This window comes from Podarcis raffonei, chromosome 3 (genome assembly GCF_027172205.1).
Source record: "Podarcis raffonei isolate rPodRaf1 chromosome 3, rPodRaf1.pri, whole genome shotgun sequence".
In the NCBI taxonomy this organism is placed as follows: Eukaryota; Metazoa; Chordata; class Lepidosauria; order Squamata; family Lacertidae; genus Podarcis; species Podarcis raffonei.
Window position 1 is genome coordinate 116334116 of NC_070604.1, and position 17925 is coordinate 116352040.

General features: G+C 43.9%; 2 protein-coding genes across 7 annotated transcripts in view; one reads left to right on the forward strand and one right to left on the reverse strand.

Moving 5' to 3' along the window:
* Positions 1-27: 27 nt before the first annotated feature.
* Positions 28-9387, reverse strand: LOC128411386 (uncharacterized). Of its 2 annotated transcripts, none has more exons than XM_053383714.1 (7): positions 9292-9387; positions 7925-8148; positions 5809-5940; positions 3783-3941; positions 3494-3609; positions 2414-2519; positions 28-469 (listed from the first exon to the last, which is right to left on the reverse strand). In XM_053383714.1, the coding sequence occupies exons 2-7, from the start codon at positions 8114-8116 to the stop codon at positions 437-439; spliced, it is 738 nt and encodes a 245-aa protein (XP_053239689.1). In that variant the 5' UTR covers positions 8117-8148; positions 9292-9387; the 3' UTR covers positions 28-436. The 2 variants fall into 2 exon arrangements, with proteins under 2 accessions (XP_053239689.1, XP_053239688.1); XM_053383713.1 differs by lacking the exon at positions 9292-9387 and adding an exon at positions 9067-9277.
* A 105-nt stretch (positions 9388-9492) lies between these two features.
* Positions 9493-17925, forward strand: part of SANBR (SANT and BTB domain regulator of CSR) — a 39429-nt gene continuing 30996 nt past the window's right edge. For 4 of the 5 annotated variants that reach the window (XM_053383706.1, XM_053383708.1, XM_053383709.1 and 1 more), the window contains exons 1-4: positions 9493-9673; positions 10657-10782; positions 11261-11376; positions 12586-12683. The gene's annotated coding sequence lies outside the window, so the exon portion shown is untranslated. Of the gene's footprint in view, positions 9674-10656; positions 10783-11260; positions 11377-12585; positions 12684-13443; positions 13522-17925 lie in introns of all 5 variants that reach the window. The other variant, XM_053383707.1, reaches the window with a different exon arrangement.

Consider the following 17925-nt stretch of genomic DNA (forward strand, 5'->3'; position numbering starts at 1 on the left):
GGATGAGATTTCTGGATGGACCAGCTGCATTTTTGTTATTTTACTTTAATTTAAAAAGAAAAAAAACTTACATCCTGCCAGTTTTCAAAAAGGAATCCAAGGTGGTTTACAGCCACAAAAACAACAAGCAATATAAAAACGAAAACCACAAGATACATTAAATTGCCATCATCATAAAACAGCAATTAGCACAGGAAGCAAAAAATCCCTGTATGTAACAACCCATAAACAAGATTAGGTAAACAGAGACACCACTTGTGCACCCCATACAAGACAGATTACGCAACATGGAAGTCCAAGGGCACTTCAGATTCTTCTCTGGTTGAGTGCAAATATGACATCTCTCAAGATCCTGCCTCATAGCTCCTAGGAGTGGCCATCCTGGGAAATAAGCCTTGGAACAAGCATACACACCTGACCCAAGTTGCTTGCATGACTATGGACTGATCTCTTTCGATTTGCAGTCCCTCTGCACAGAAAAAGAAGGGAAAAAATGGGACGGCTGAAATGTACTAGGAAAGTTATCTTTGCATGTAATACTTCAAGATTTTAACTAAATATTTGCTTCCCTCCCCCCCCTCAAAAAACCCCAAGCCTATTGAAAAATAAGAGTGGCTAGGGTTGGTAGTAGGAAAATGTTCCACATTTTCATTAGACTTACATTTTGTGAGATCTAAATGTTACAGATTATTTTTTTCAGATAATACTGTTGTAAAATCAGCAGGTTGAAAAGTGTTTTGCTTAAAAAGGATTCATTATTGATTTACTAAATTTCCAGACAGGTCCTAAATGTATTCACTTAGAAGTAGGCCCTACTGAATTTGATGGGGCTTGTCCTAGGACAGGGGTGTCAAACTCAAATTCATCGGGGGCCGCATCAGCAGTTTGGTCACCCTCAAAGGGCCGGTTGTATATTTATGTTTGTGTACACGAAAACACACACACCCCACACTCTTCCCCACCGGGCAACCCACCGCTCACCTTAGCTGCCATTGAAAACAACGCCGCCGCAAGTGCCCTGTCACGTCATTGCCGCGCGCCGCCAGCTGCGCTCGCGTCCTTCCCCCCCCCCCCACAGAGCGGAGGCTTCTGCTGGCCTAGAGTGGACCGGAAGGACAGGTGGGGCGGGGCGTCGCCATGGCGGCCGAGGGCCGAGCCGGCCAGCCAGCAGCGCCCACAGGGACCGAGATGCATGCGCTGAAGAGGCGGGAATAAATAAAAAAGCGAGAATAAAAGGTGAAGGCTGGCGGCCGGCGGCGGCTACACGGGCCACATGACGAGGTCTGGCGGGCCGGATTCGGCCCGCGGACCTTGTGTTTGACACCCGTGTCCTAGGACGTACCCTTGGATTGCAGTCTTTACTTTATACTTGCTTGAACTATACTTAACAAACTGTCATATCTATGCATATTGAACTTCAATAGATAAGTATGTATAGCGGACCTTGACTCTGACACTTTGACTCTGCTTGTTTTATTGGCACCAGAATGAAAATTGATGTAAACAACCTACTGTAGATATACTAAAGGTTTTATCATGCGGTTGGATTAACCTTGATGAATCTATTAAATGCCGTTGAAACTTGACTGCAGCACTGTTTTTTTTTAATTCACACTGAAATCACAATACAATTGAGTGAAACTGGGGCTATGGGAACATTTCAGGTAGAAAAGTGGCTTTTGATGTTTCCCGTCTGCTCTGTAATCTTATAAATTGAGGAAATGGCTGTATGGGTGGGTGGTCTTTTTGGGGGGATTTTATTTTAATCACACCTGTGGAACAGATAAGGGAATGTGTCCTGTTGTGTGCGGGGCATCAGAATGCAGCTACAGTGTACTGCGCAAGACGAAAGAGTTTTTCGTTTTTTGAGTTGCTTCGCAAGACAAATTTCCCTATGGGCTTGCTGCGCAAGACGAAAACGTCTTGCAAGAGCAACTCATAGCACGCGGTGTGGTAGCCTTTTTGGAGGTTTTTGGGAAACCATGCTTCGCAAGACGAAAAAATCTCAAGACGAAGAAACTCGCAGAACGAATTAATTTCGTCTTGCGAGGCACCACTGTATATTGAGAAATAGGAAAGGTGTACAAAGGTGATGGTGGTTTTGGAGTCTCAGAGTACAAAGGCCACTTAAGATTAAGCTGTTCTCGACTCTGAAGTTAATAATGCACCTTGAAGGAATCACAAAATGCTGTTTTATACATGCCTAATAAAACACAAATTCCAAGATTGATTGTTTGCTTTTTGGTAAAAAAAATATGTTTTATCAGTTCCATAAATGCATAGGAGAAACCTATCCAAACAACACACAAATTGCTGCCGCAAAACAAGGTACAGAACATACAAATGTTTTATGGAAGGTTGTTTTTTTAAATAACGTTGCAGTAGATGCCGAAGCACATTTTCCTTCTCTCACCTTTTTTGCATTGAGTTCTTTTTCAAGTTTTGTTTTGAGAATGTGTGATTTCTCCATGAATTTATTTATTTCTATTCTGAGTTCATCTGTCTGTTGTTGACGTTCCCTGCAAGAAGGGAAAAAAAATCCATGAGGCAGTTTCATTACAGTAAGGGCAAGTCATTTATTCTTGTAATAGAGTTATTTATTAACAAAAGCCTTTCTGGACCAAAGGTCCACCTGGCCCAACATCCTTTTTTCTACAGTAACCAAGCAGATAATAGAACCATACCCTCCGGAGCGGGAGAAAACAAGCTTGCTCCATCCTCCATGTGATAACCTTTAAATCAGGGTTTCCCAAACTTAGGTCTGCAGCTGCTTTAAATATTTGAAGATGGCTATATCTCCTCTCAGTCTCCTCTTAGGAAGAAGATCCTTAATTTTATGATTCATGAATAGCCTTCCTGTGTAACAGCTGATGCGTGATCTTATGATACTTTGAACCGTATATACCGTATTTTTTGCCCCATAGGACGCACTTTCCCCCCTCCAAAAATGAAGGGGAAATGTGTGTGCGTCCTATGGGGCGAATGCAGGCTTTCGCTGAAGCCTGGAGAGCGAGAGGGGTTGGTGCGCACCGACCCCTCTCGCTCTCCAGGCTTCGCGCAGCTCTCCACAAGGCACGGGAGCCCAGCGCTGGGCTCCCGCGGCTTGCGGAGAGTTGCCTGTTCTGGGGGCTGGGGGGGGAATATTTTTTCCCCTTTATTTCCCCCCAAAAAAACTAGGTGCGCCTTATGGGACGGTGCGTCCTATAGGGCGAAAAATACGGTAGTTTTCATTCTACCATATAAATAGTATGCAGGTTTGAGGTTCCGTAAGCAGTAAATCCAGTGCTATTTGGCAGTCTCATGCCCCATATTATAAAGGAATGAGCAGAAAACTTAGCCTGCTGCTCTGCACAGAAAGAAGCTGCTTGAATAATCCATTGATTTCAATGGGATTAAAGTCTGTTAGTAGGGATGACAGCTTTAGTTAAAAGTTACATCTACAAGATTAGAATCATTTGAGGAGATCCTGCTTTCAGACATTTGGACACCGTACCGGGATTTTTCTTGGAAGGTACCAGAAATATATTGCTTTATCTTGAGAATATTTTCTTCTCTGCGCCTTATATCAGCCTCACTCTGTTTTTTCATTTCAAGCACCAGCTCTGCATGCTACAAAAGGAAGCAAGCGACATTGCATTGTGATTACTAAAGACTGAGGGATAAGTTTAGTGTGAAAAAATGTTTATTTTCCAGATAAGGTTTTCATGTGTATTAGAATGAAATAATAGTAACCTAAATAAAGCAAGAGCAACAAATTATGCCTCTTTTCCTTTGTGACAAACCTGTGTTTCTTGCTCCTGAATTATTTTTCTGTAACGTGCTACAGTTTCATCAAGCAACTGGCTCTGCTCCTTGACTAAATGTTCTGATTCTTCCAGTCGCCTTTCAGTCTCTTTATGGTGTTCTTTTTCTAATTCTATTGCTGTTCTATACTCAGTAGCCTGTTAAAATAATAATAGTAATAAGAATAATATTCAACTCAATTATACTATAATCCTGTATTTGCTTATTCAGAAGGACGTCCTTCAAATCCTTCCTCAAAACAATGTCCTAGCTTCATTCCTGCTTCTGTAACGAATCCTAGGTACAAGAATAGAATCATAGAGTTGGAAGGTACCTGAGGGTCATCTAGTCCAACCCCCTGCAATGCAGGAATATCAACTAAAGTGTCCATGACAAATGGCCAATAAATACATATTGTTATAGGTTGTGGAGGGTGAGGAGCCTCATGATTCTCCGCCTATGAAGTTAAGATCTACATTATGAAACCTGGTGTACCGGTCAAACAAGTTCCTTGGGTGGCTTCACCAGCGTCTTAAAGAGTTCTAAGAAGAGAGGTTTTGCAATAGTGGCAACTGCTGGTGCTTCCAGGAGGGGAGAAGGCACCTGGGTAAATGCCCGAAGGAAAACAAAAGGCCAAGATAAACCCAAAGCTAAGCCCCCTTGCAGGTCATCTCTAGGAAGTTAGTGAAGAGGAAAGATCTATTAGAGTGTTAATGTGGTGATCCCTTCCATCCAATGCTCAGGTTGTATATAGGTAAAGGTAAAGGGACCCCTGACAACTGGGGTTGCGGCGCTCATCTCGCTTTAGTGGCCGAGAGAGCCGGCGTACAGCTTCCAGGTCATGTGGCCAGCAGGACTAAGCCACTTCTGGCGAACCAGAGCAGCGCACGGAAACACCGTTTACCTTCCCGCCAGAGCAGTACCTATTTATCTACTTGCACTTTGACGTGCTTTCGAACTGCTAGGTTGGCAGGAGCTGGGACCGAACAACAGGAGCTCACCCCGGCGCTGGGATTTGAACTGCCGACCTTCTGATCAGCAAGCCCTTGGCTCTGTGGTTTAACCCACAGCGTATATAGTTGCATACAGAAGTCTACAAAACCATATATCCTAAAGGCACCACAGTCTTCATTGACTTTTGTTCCAAGGAAACGGAACACTGGGTCCCCCAGGAGTCTCTCACTGCTCGGAGAGTAGGGTGCCTGCAACAATATTCTTTTCTTGCAGGCTCTGGCTTGCACATGGATCTCCTTTGCCTGAAAAAGCTGCTGTAGAAAAGTAAATGCAATGAAAACTATGCACAGATCCCTGTCCCTGCCCACACACTAACCTGGGTACCACCTGCCCTGCCCCGGATTCAGCCCCGAATCAATTCAGGGGTGGGGTTAATGGTTTAGTTAGTGTTTCCTCCCCCCCCCCCACCTCACCCCAAGACCAGGAGGGTGAAATCCTGCAGAGTGCTGCTTACAGGTGCCTTCTCTGCACACAAGGGGCTCTAGAACACAACACGTTTTTAATTACAGCATTTCCACGTTTATCAAATGAGGTTCCATATTTTCAACAAAATCATTATTGGAAGCTAAGTCTTCACTCCACATCTAAAGATCAGTAGAGAAGAGGCTAGGCAGTACTTGTCATTGAGAAAGTCCTGTCTATAAACAGTCCTATTCTATGCATGTCTACACAATTAAGTCCAAACAACTTCAAATGGAAATTACTCCTAGGGAAGTGTGCACAGCATTTCAGAGTATGATGTTTAGATGAAATCTGAGAACCCAAGATGTTTTAGATGTACAGCAAAACTGCAACACGTGAATGTTACAAACAAGTATTTGAAAATACATTATTTAGATATAATCCTCAGATTTGCTGTGTCTTCTCAAGGAAAAGTGGATTATTGAGCCTCTGGTGAGCTGCCTGCCATATTTGATGGTTAGGCTAAATTTGGCTTGATGGGGTCACATGTTGTATGGGTTTGATTTAACGCTTCAGTGTCATAAATCAGTGAATCTGAATTTACAATACCTGGTCTTTTATTATTTTAGTTAATCTTGATATTGATGACTCCTTTTCTTTTAGAATACCTTTGAGCTGCAGGTGTTTCTTTTGCAGAGCTTTAAACTTTTCCAGAGAATTGTTCTCTTCGCCTAAGGATGCCTGTATGATAATAAAATATGCTTGTTGAATTATGGTTAATACAAATGCAAACTGAACTAGAAATTGTTTTCATGCCCCCTAGTGGTTACAACTAAATTAAGAGCACAAATGTGGTTGCACGGCAGATTTGTATAACAGCGTTATAAATGGCAGTTTTATTTTCAATTTATTTCCTAGTGATCTCTAGCATGAAATTTGGCCTTTTAATGGTTGCTGCACACTTCGTTGACAGTTTTAATCGAGCTATCTACTATGACCCCAAGGTATAGTGCATGTGCGTGAAATTAAAGATTTTTTTGCTCCAACATGCATCACTTTACACGTTTACACTAAATTGCACCTGCCATTTTATTGCCCATTCTCTCAGTTTGGAGAGATCTTTTCAGAGCTCTTTGTAATCTCTTTTTGTTTTAACAACCACTAACACAAATTTACGGTCATCAGCAAACCTGGCCACATCACTGCTCACTCATAACTCTACATCATTTATGAATTAAAGTTAACCTCCCAAATTTATAATTTCAAACTTTTACTCTCGTCACTAAAACCCCTTCATTTCATTTCGATGTCATCAGCATTCATACATTTTACACTGCTTCTGTAAATAAATTTTAAATTTCCTCCAATCTTCTTCCACCAACTCTTCTCCCTGGTCTCGGATTCTGCCAGTCATCTCAGCCATTTCCATATAGTCGATTACTTGCATCTGCCATTCTTCCAAGGTGGGTAGTTCTTGTGTCTTCCAATGCTTTGCAATGAGTATTCTTGCTGCTGCTGTAGCGTACATAAAAAAAGTTCTATCCTTCTTTGGCACCAATTGGCCAACTATGCCCAGGAGAAAGGCCTCTGGTTTCTTCACAAAAGTGTATTTGAATATCTTTTTCAATTCATTATAAATCATCTCCCAGAAAGCCTTGATCCTCGGGCACGTCCACCAAAGGTGAAAGAATGTGCCTTCAATTTCTTTACATTTCCAACATTTATTATCGGGCAAATGGTAAATTTTTGCAAGCTTGACTGGGGTCATGTACCATCTGTACGTCATTTTCATAATATTCTCTCTTAAGGCATTACATGCCGTAAATTTAATCCCAGTGGTCCACAACTGCTCCCAGTCAGCAAACATAATATTGTGTCCTATATCTTGTGCCCATTTAATCATGGCAGATTTTACCGTTTCTTCCTCAGTACTCCATTTCAACAGCAAATTATACATTCTTGATAATATCTTAGCATTGGGTTCTAGCAATTCTGTTTCCAACTTTGACTTTTCCACCTGGAAACCAATTTCACATTTTAGTTACTTGAGAATTCTGAGGTGGATGCCGTCCAGACCTGGTGATTTGTAGGTTTTTATTTTGTCTATTATTTTGGCTGGAACTTCATCTTTTGTCATCTCCGTTCTGTAACAATCCCTTCCTCTGTTCTCTGAAATCATGACTTTGTTCATTCATTTTTTACCAAACAGCCAGATAATGCAATTTCCATATAGCTATCTTCTGATGTTTTCTATGCATTCCTTCCATGTTTCCCAGACCTGATTTGTGGCAATTTTGCTGGTAGCAAAATGTAATTGCAGCTTCAGCTAACCCAGGGTGGACAGAGAAAAGCACTGCTAAGGCTTTTCAGGGCTTCTATGCCCTTAAACACCTTCTTTCTTCAGATTCAATCTATTTTATTGCTCCCTGTTGATTATAGCCTGTGTTTGGTCATCTTGACATTACTGGCTTCTATTTTTAAATCCTACGTATACCACCAAACATGCACAATGTCACCTCTTGTTTTTCATGTGCCAGAATATTCTAATAAAGAACAGTCACTATTTCAAAATATATCACCCTGTGTTGATTTCAGCTTTAATCTATTCTATCACATCTGTTCTTGTGAATTATATAGGGGACCTATAGGGGTGAGTTAATGTTGTTGTTGTTGTTGTTGTGTTCTAAGTGGAAAAGGGAAATCTCACATGCACTTTTTGTCTTACCATAGGGTTGCTCCCAACTTTTCTGCTTCTCGTTTCTTGATTTCCAGTTGCCACACCGACTGTGCCAGGTGTAACTCTTGGTTTGATAGCCCTGTCTGTAAGAAGTGATCCAGGAGTGCAATGTCTGAATGGTTCGTGGTCTTTAAAGGCACGTCCTCTAACTTTCAAAGCTTGGGATTTCATATGGGTCATTTTCTCTGTTGTCTGCTCTCAGGTAGGCTTACCTATATGTAGAAAAGTAAACATGTTGAAAGGTGCAGTATAAATGGATAAAACAAATACATTCACAACATTCTGTCGGTAACAATGTAATGTACACAGATGGAGAACTTGTGGCCCTCCAGATGTTATTGGATTCCAGCTCTGATCAGCCTCAGGGACGATGGGATCTGTTCTCTGGTGGGCCAAAGGGTCCCCATCCCTGCTCTAGGATAACCAAAAAACAGAAGCTACCTAATGTCAACTCTGTCGCTTGCTTTTTGAGGGGCTGTGTGGAGGGTAGGGAGAAGCAACATTGGTTAGTAAGCAAAATGTAATACAGTCATACCTCGGGTTACAGATGCTTCAGGTTGTGTTTTTTTGGGTTACGGACTGCCAAAACCCGGAAGTACTGGAATGGATTACTTCCAGGTTTCGGCAGTCGTGCATGCGCAGAAGTGCTAAATCGCACTTTGCGCATGTGCAGAAGCTTCCAAGAGAAAAGCATGTGCAGAAGCGCCGGATCGCAACCCATGCGTACACAGACGTGCCACTGCGGGTTGCGGACGTGCATCCCACACGGATCACGTTCGCAACCCGAGCTTCCACTGTAAATAAATAAATATTACAGTGGTACCTCGGGTTAAGTACTGTACTTAATTCGTTCCGGAGGTCTGTTCTTAACCTGAAGTGTTAACCTGTTCTTAACACTTTAGCTAATGGAACCTCCTGCTGCCGCCGCACCGCCAGAGCCCGATTTCTGTTCTTATCCTGAAGCAAAGTTCTTAACCTGAAGCACTATTTCTGGGTTAGCGGAGTCTGTAACCTGAAGCGTATGTAACCCGAGGTACCACTGTATGTATAATATAAATATTATAATATATATATATATATAATTTAAATATTATATATGATTAGATTATATATATAAAATGAAATCATACATATAATTATATATGTATAAAATAACTTGACGTCAACAGGCGGAGGTTGTTCTGCGAGTGACGTCACGCCGCAGGTAAGGTGGGCCCGGGTGACGTCACGACCAAGCACACGTGGGGGGCTTCGTGGGAGAGCCCGTCCCGTTACGCTCTCTTTTCCCTTCTCCGCACAGCTCTCGCCTTCCTCCCTTCTTCCCCCTCAGAGAGAGAGAGAGAAAGACGCCTCGCCTGAGAGGCTCCGCCAGCGCCGCAGCCGGCCCGATGCCGCCGGTTGCTAGGCGACCGGACGCTGAGGGGGCGGGGCTGCCCGCCGCGGGAGAAGCGAGACGGAGAGAAAGAGAGAGAGAGAGAGCAGAAGGGCGGCAGGGGAAGGGAAGGGACGGGGCCGCTGCACTGCGGCAAAGCCAAGCCGCGGGCGGGCGCTCACGCCCCTCCCCTCCCCGGCCCCTCTCATTGGCCCGTTTGGAGAGAGCGGGTGGCGGGGAAGGGCCGGGCGCGGCGAGAGGATTGGCCGGCGCGGCGTGACTGACAGGGCCGCCTCTCCCGCCCGCCACAACAACCAACCTCCCCTTTTCATGAGGAGAAAAGGGCGGTATAGCGAGTGGGAGAGGTGGGTTGCCAAAGGGAGGGAGAGAAAGAGAGAGAAAGAAAAAGAGAGAGGGAGAGAGAGAGGCAGGAGGAGGAGGAGGAGGTGGGCGAAAGCGCGCGCGGAGGGGGGGGGCTCACTTTAGCCTATGAGAATGCAACCCCCCCTGAAAAAAAAACCCTTTTACCTTTATTCTATCAAATAAAAGTTAGCTTGCACTGAAGGTCAGGAGATTCCCTCAGTCGGTGGTTAATTTAATTAATATATATATATTTTAATTAATACTGCTGTGTGGTAATTAGGTTTGCTTGGCTAGTTCGTATGTGCGTGTGTGAGAGAGGGATAGTGTAGTATTAACTAATTTTATTAAGTGTAGGGTTGTTGTTTTTTAGTCCCAAGAGCCAAGAAGTTAGGAACATGGGGAGCCTGCCTTGGACCCTGGGCCCATCCAGTTCAGTATTGCCTACACGGACTGGCAGCAGCAGCAGCAGCTCCCCCCCCCCCAGGGTTTCAGGCAGGAGATGGAGTTCTGCATCTTGGCCTGGGGGTGGGGGTGGTTTGAAGTCAGCTAGTTCCCTGGAATAATAATAATAATTTATTATTTATACCCCGCCCATCTGGCTGGGTTTCCCAGGTTGCCAGGTCTTCTTCCAGCTTCCCAACTAGCCGGGGTGCCTCTTGACATAAGAGGAGTAAGGGGGCAACCCTTCGGAGGGGCGTGTGCCTGCATTGCTCTGGGCAAAGCTCTTCAGGGAGGGAGCCTGGGGGGTGATGGTCGCAATGGATATTTCCCTTCCTCCAGCACCCAGGGAGGTGGGCTGGTGCAGGGCGGGGAATGCGGGGAAGAGGGAGATAGGGAAAAGATCCGGTCAGGGAAGCAGGGTGGTGCCACTGCTCTGTTTGGGATGCAAACCTGCCTTAATTATTTCCTTTTTGGAGGCAGAGCTGAATCCATGCGACAGGCGAAGTGATGCTCTCTGGCTCTTTGTCTCTCTCTCTCTCCTCAGGATATAATATCTGTCTGGTCCTTTTGCCCTGCCCTGCCTGCCACCGTCTTTTCCTGAGAGGCGCTTTCATTGCATTTTGGATCCCATCAGTTGGCAGCACCTCGCTTGCGTTGGAGCATCCTTCAGGTAACTAGTGCTAGTTGAGGGGTTTCTTGTTTTTTTGGTCTGCTTTCTGGATAACCTCCGTCCCTTCTTGTCTGTTGTTTATGCAACAAAGAGTTTAGACTCTACAGAAATTTATGAAGCGGTCGTAACTCCCAAGACCTTTTCAGGATAGGGAAAACACTTATCACTTACCTGTTCTGGGAAAACTTCGATGTTGGTAAGGCTACTGTATTATATTGTAAACTGCCCTGTGATCCTCAGATGAAGGGCAGTATAGAAATTTAATAGATGATGATGATATCACAGCCACATGGATGCTTTGGGTTGTTTTTTCTTTTATGTTTTGTATTTGATCAAAAGCTTTGTATCTCAATTGTCATTTTGGATAATGTTTATTATTATTATTTTGGCTAATATCTTGGATAATGTGTTATCCACATGCTCTTTGTTGGGTCATGTGTGCAAGATAATTGACCATTTTTGTTTATTTTGTTTATAGTGAAATAGAATTTTTTAAAAGAAAGAAATTTATGAAGGATGTGAGATTTCAAGGGCCCTTTCTGCATTCCAAAGATGCTATTTTCAGCTAGACTGTTGCATTTATAAGAGCTGCAGGTGAGCCAAACAATGTCTGCAGTGAAGTGACGATGTATGGTGGGAAGGAACATTCAAAAAAATCTTTTCAGTTTTTGTCCTGAGGCAGTGCCTTTTGTTTCAAGCATGATGGTTTCCTCAGTTCCGGTTAATATATTAACCTCGTTTCTGAAAGATACTAACTAAATCTGACACATTACAGATAGGTGACATTAAAGTACATTTAAAGAATTTTAATTTTCTTTTATAATCATTTTATTAGGATTTATCTATATAAAACACAAACAAAATGCATACAATAATATATATGCTGTTCACTAAATAAGCTTAGAGTTCATAGCTAAATAATCGCACTACTTCATCTTTATAATTTACAAGGTATAGTGAGGGGAGGGGGCGATGATGCGTGCAACCAAAACCAGCAATTAAATTACAGTATAAGGATAGATCAGAGAAATTTTATTTTCCCAGGAAGGTTCTTGCCGTTGTGTTACAGGATATTATTTTCTGTCTCTTTTCCTGTGGCTCGTTGGTCTGAGGTGTTTGCTTTTCTAATACTAAATTCTGCTCCAAAACTTTTTGGAACCCGTAACTGGTTTCAGAGCAGTTCTGGCTTGCTGGGATTTTCTTCCATATAGAAGTGAATTACTTCATTCTGAAGAATCATCTAGCAGCTAGTTTTCTGCTTAGGACACAATAACAAATAACTGTCATGTGTGTCTTCATTCCTTCTTGCCTGCTCCTTGGGCTGTAGCTACAGTAACAAATTTGATACCTTAGATTTAGGAGAAGCTGTTTGTTCTCTGTTTCTGATCCTTTGGCTGCAAAGGATCTTTTTAAATTCCTATGCCAACTTTTCTAAAATAAAATAAAAGGTTGCTGATTTGGAAGGAGTAACACAGGATCAAAAATGTGCAAATTTTAAATTAAAGTCATTTTTTATTTAAGGATGTATTGAATAATTGGCTTATTTTGGAAATACTGGATGAACGGAACTTTCACCATTTGTTAAGAGCAGTATTTTATCCAGCTATATGATTCTTAGGTATTACAATTCCATAGTGCTAAACAGATTATGTAGGTGTATTAAAGGTGATGGATATGGACTTCATTTTTCTAAGTATCACCCTATGATAGGTTATACATTTTTTGTTGTATGGATCGTTGTGTGATGAGTTGGAGAACTTACAATAATATCACTTACTATTATTTTTATTTCTCTTTCTATAGCTTGCCTTTTGGCCCAGACTGAATGAGTTGCTTTATTTCGGACTATACATATATCAATGATTTTCTACTACAAATAAAGTTCATCTCACATAAGAAAGGTATCTGACTAAACTGCATTCCAGTTTTCTTCTCCTTTAAAAATGTTGCCTACTGTTAGGTAAATGTTGTGCAACTGATCCTTGGCTTAGCTATTCAAACATCAGTTTAAAGGCCTCTCCTTTAAAAAAAAAATTTTCTTCTAATAACTCACACCCATATATAGCTTACTTTCCTTTCAGAGCTTTTTAAACAAAGAGTGCAGATGAGCTCTGAGACATAACCCAGTTAAGTCTCAGAGTTTAGAATGTATTCCTGAAATCAGTTAGTCTTACTGAATCTAAATGTATTTCATTGGAATAACCCCATTGATATGTACTTCTCTTACTTAGGATTGAATTCAAGTCAACTTCAGTAATTGGCCACTTAAAGGGCCACAGCTTAGGAGGAGAGCATCTCCTTTGCATCTTAAGGGTCCTAGGGTCAATTCCTAGCATCTTCTGGTATGGCTGGGAGAGACCCCCATTTCATATCCTGGAAAGACACTACTAGTCAGTATTACTGAATTAGGTGGCCAAATGGCTTGACTTGGCATAAAGCTGCTTCTTATCTTCCATGTCAGTCATATTTCCGTGATCAGTTTGGGTCTGCCTATTCTATGTGTAGAGTGCTCCATGCTCATGCTGGCAATTGAAGTGAGTTTGCATGCCTTTATAATGAGCAAGTTTGGACGTAATTCTAAAGCAAAGTTTAGCATTACAGGAAATGAACCTTAATGATCTTTTCGCTCATGCATTCTCTCTCCCACCCCCCTTTCCACAGCCAAAAAATAGGGGTTTGGAAGTTTTTACTTCTGTCCTAAATGAATAGTTTGCTGTGATCTCTGAACCCAGACAAAATGTGAGTCTTTACTACCCTTAGTGAAAACAAGCCATCTTCAAACAATGGGTTTTGAAGCTGGCTTGTTTCCACTCATTCTTGTTAAGATTAACCACAGCTTTAGGATTTTGACATAATGATAACCTCTAGTTAAATCTGAAGTAGAAGCATCCAGTCTCCTCCTGATGACCCCGATGATGGAAGGAACTCAGGAGCCTGAGGCTGACTGTCGCTCATCCTCATAACTAATCTGGGTTTGCTGAGCAGTAAACTGATGTGTTCTACATTATGTGCTGCAAACAGCAGTGTATGTTGGGAGTGGCTCTTGAAAGAAGAGCAGGCTATCCCACACAAGTATAAATGGTCATTGTTTGAAACAGCTCTAAAGCAGTGCTTGAGTGGATGAAACTGTGTGTCTGTCAGTAACTCCCCCCCCCCCGACGCACCTATTTATTCATCTTTTTATATAGAGCCAAATCTAGGTTGCATTTTACAAAGCATGCTGCTGCTAGACAAAAGCTTCATGCCTGTCTGGAACTATCATCGTGCATCAGAGCACCTGTCAACTTCGCACAGCTAAGATGCCTGATAGTTTGAGAGATGCTGAGGTATTGGGTTTGCTCTGTGTTGAGGCTATGTTAACTGATGTATTTTTAATAACTGTCTACAAAGGCTTTTTCATATAATAATAATAATAATAATAATAATAATAATAATAATAATAATTTATTATTTATACCCCGCCCATCTGGCTGGGCCTCCCCAGCCACTCTGGGCGGCTTCCATAAAAACCAAAAATACAGTAAAATATCACACGTTAAAAACTTCCCTGAACAGGGCTGCCTTAAGATGTCTTCTGAATGTCAGGTAGTTGTTTATCTCTTTGACATCTGCTGGAAGGGTGTTCCACAGGGCGGGCGCCACTACCGAGAAGGCCCTCTGCCTGGTTCCCTGTAGCTTTGCTTCTCGCAATGAGGGAACCGCCAGAAGGCCCTCGGCACTGGACCTCAGCGTCCGGGCAGAATGATGGGGGTGGAGACGCTCCTTCAGGTATACTGGACCGAGGCCGTTTAGGGCTTTAAACGTCAGCACCAACACTTTGAATTGTGCTCGGAAACGTACTGGGAGCCAATGTAGGTCTTTCAAGACCGGTGTTATATGGTCTCGGCGGCCGCCCCCAGTCACCAGTCTAGCTGCTGCATTCTGGATTAGTTGTAGTTTCCGAGTCACCTTCAAAGGTAGCCCCACGTAGAGCGCATTGCAGTAGTCCAAGCGGGAGATAACCAGAGCATGCACCACTCTGGCGAGACAGTCCGCAGGCAGATAGGGTCTCAGCCTACGTACCAGATGGAGCTGGTAAACAGCTGCCCTGGACACAGATTTGACCTGTGCCTCCATGGACAGCTGTGAGTCCAAAATGACTCCCAGGCTGCGCACCTGGTCCTTCAGGGGCACAGTTACCCCATTCAGGACCAGGGAATCCTCCACACCTGCCCACCTCCTGTCCCCCAAAAACAGTACTTCTGTCTTGTCAGGATTCAACCTCAATCTGTTAGCCACCATCCATCCTCCAACCGCCTCCAGACACTCACACAGGACCTTCACCGCCCTCACTGGTTCTGATTTAAAAGAGAGGTAGAGCTGGGTATCATCCGCATACTGATGAACACCCAGCCCAAACCTCCTGATGATCTCTCCCAGCGGCTGCATGTAAATGTTGAAAAGCATGGGGGAGAGGACAGAACCCTGAGGCACCTCACAAGTGAGAGCCCAGGGGTCTGAACACTCATCCCCCACCACCACTTTCTGAACACGGCCCAGGAGGAAGGGGCGGAACCACTGTATGACAGTGCCCCCAGCTCCCAGCCCCTCAAGACGGTCCAGAAGGATGTTATGGTCGATGGTATCAAACGCCGCTGAGAGATCCAGCAGAACTAGGAAACAGCTCTCACCTTTGTCCCTAGCCCGCCGGAGATCATCAACCAGTGCGACCAAGGCAGTTTCAGTCCCATGATGAGGCCTGAATCCCGACTGGAAGGGATCCAAATGGTCCGCTTCTTCCAGGCGTGCCTGGAGTTGTTCGGCAACCGCTCGCTCAATCACCTTGCCCAAGAATGGAAGATTTGAGACTGGGCGATAGTTGGCCATCGTGGCCGCATCTAAAGATGGTTTTTTAAGAAGCGGTTTAATAACCGCCTCTTTCAGCGGGTCTGGGAAGGCTCCCTCACGGAGGGAAGCATTCACCACCCCACGAAGCCCATCGCCCAGTCCTTCCCGGCTAGCTTTTATAAGCCAGGATGGGCAAGGATCCAGGAGACAGGTGGTTGGTTTCACTCGTCCAAGCAGCCTGTCCACATCCTCGGAGGTAACAGATTGGAATTGATCCCACTCAACTTGACTAGACAGAACTCTAGCACTCTCCCGCCCCGGCCCTGCTCCCACGGTGGAGTCTACTTCTTCCCGAATCTGAGCGATTTTATCTGCAAAAAACTTTGCAAAATCATTGCAGGAGAACATGTGGCCCGTACTGGGCCCCGATGTTGCAGGTGGTTCTGCTAAATTGTGAACCACCTGAAAAAGTCTCCTGCTGCTGTTTTCTGCAGATGCAATAGAGGCGGCGAAGAAATTCTTCTTCGCCGTCGCTATCGCCACTTGGTAGGCTCGACGTTGAGCTCTAACCTGTGTCCGGTCAGATTCGGAATGAGTTATCCGCCACCGGCGCTCTAACCGTCTCAACGATTGTTTCATTGCCCTCAGATCCATGGAAAACCACGGGGCTGTCCGGGCTCCATGCATATTATCACGGTAATAACTATAGTAAGGAAGCCATGGGATGATAAGGTGCATGCTTTTGGGAAAACTTGAAGGGTAGGGTATTTTAGCTGGCTTTAGTTTGCATATTGTCCCAACGTTGTTGTTGCTGCTGTTGCTGCTGCTGCTGTTTTTTTTTTAGCTGTTGGCATTCATCTAGACCAGGGCTCGGCAAGGTTTACCGGCCATGGGCCGGATCACTCCCATGGAGATCGGCTGTGGGCCGGACTGGCGCAGCACGACGTTGGAAATCACATCTGCGCATGCCCTATGTGCCGGAAATTGCCAAAAATCGCGCCTGCGCAGAAACAATTTTCGGCATCTGGACATGCACAGATGCGATTTCTGGTATCTGTGCGTGCGCAGACGTGATTTCTGGCGCCACTCGGCGAGTCTCCACGCTGCGCTGTGCTGGTTTAGCACAGCATGCAGGGGACTCACCGAGTGGGCGGCTCGGTTTGGGGGCTGGTAAAATAGTCTTTGTGGGCCGCACATTGTCAACCCCTGATCTAGACATCTGGGGATTTGAAAGCCAAGAGTATGGTTTTATGGAGTAATGGCTGACATTGTGGCAACATTTTTGTTAATCACTAATAAGGAAACCAAACAGTACAAATGGATTCAAGATGGCTCCTATTCTACTAATGTCTCCTTAGTATGTGTACAAAACTAGGGAACTTTCAGCACCATAGAAAGCATTCTCTGACTACACTCCCTCTCAGGGTACATTGTAAGAAAGGAACCACATCTTCTCCCTCAGTTAAGTGATTGGGCCTGTCCCCTCTATGAAAATTTTATTTGTGATGAAATGGATATGGGCGGGGTCTAATCCTTGCACAAAGAGTCAAAGCTGTGCTGCTGCTTCATTCTTTCCTGAGCTGCTGATGCTGCAAGTGTTGCAGAAGATGGGGGGGGGGGTGAATCCTCACGTTATATGAAGATGTCCTGTCTTCTGAGTAACTGAGCAAGGCAAGGTAGTTATTTCAGCAGAGTGCTTTATTACACCTGGAGAAGGAGGTGGTAGCAGGTGTTGGGCCTGGTTGTGTTACAGATTAGGCAGGATTTTAAAAAAAAGAAAAAAAGATCAAGGGTAAGTCTCAGGTCTGGTTTTGTGAACTTTTCAAAGCTCACTGCTACTGTCCTGACAGAATTGCTTGTGTCAAGTTAGGAACAACTATTTTATTTGTAGATGCAGCTTCCTCTGAGCTGGAAATGAGTGTTTGTTTATAGCCCTACTGCATACATGTCCTATTCCTACTACAAACAAGATGCACTCTTCTTTTGTTACTTGGCTGTCTACCTGGAGAACCTATATGAATTAATTATATGCTACTAGCAAAGTGTTTTTTTTTGCCCCTTTTATGCCCTTGGAGCACATGTGGACAGAGATCCATAAAACTACTTCAGGAAGCAGAAGATTTGCTTTATGCCCAACACTAAAAATTCCCCTTGAAAACCCGTTGTTTTTAAAGAGGACTCCTATTTCAAAAGTTCAGAGTCTCTTTGGTTTTACAAAACTAGTTGTGTGGGTCTTCAGGCAGTGACCACTGCCTTTCTTTAACCTCCCTTTTGCACTGAAAATTTTGGTGAGGTCTGGCCTCTGATTCAAATTGC

Bases quoted from the DNA above. Each gene is read 5' to 3' on its own strand.
- LOC128411386 (XM_053383714.1), bottom strand. From the start codon at position 8,116: ATGACCCATATGAAATCCCAAGCTTTGAAAGTTAGAGGACGTGCCTTT. The intron at 5,941-7,924 runs GTAAGACAAAAA...ATTATCATACAG, and splicing joins AAGTTGGGAGCAACCCTATG to GCATCCTTAGGCGAAGAGAA. The intron at 2,520-3,493 runs GTACGGTGTCCA...CCCTTCTTGCAG, and splicing joins ACCTTCCAAGAAAAATCCCG to GGAACGTCAACAACAGACAG.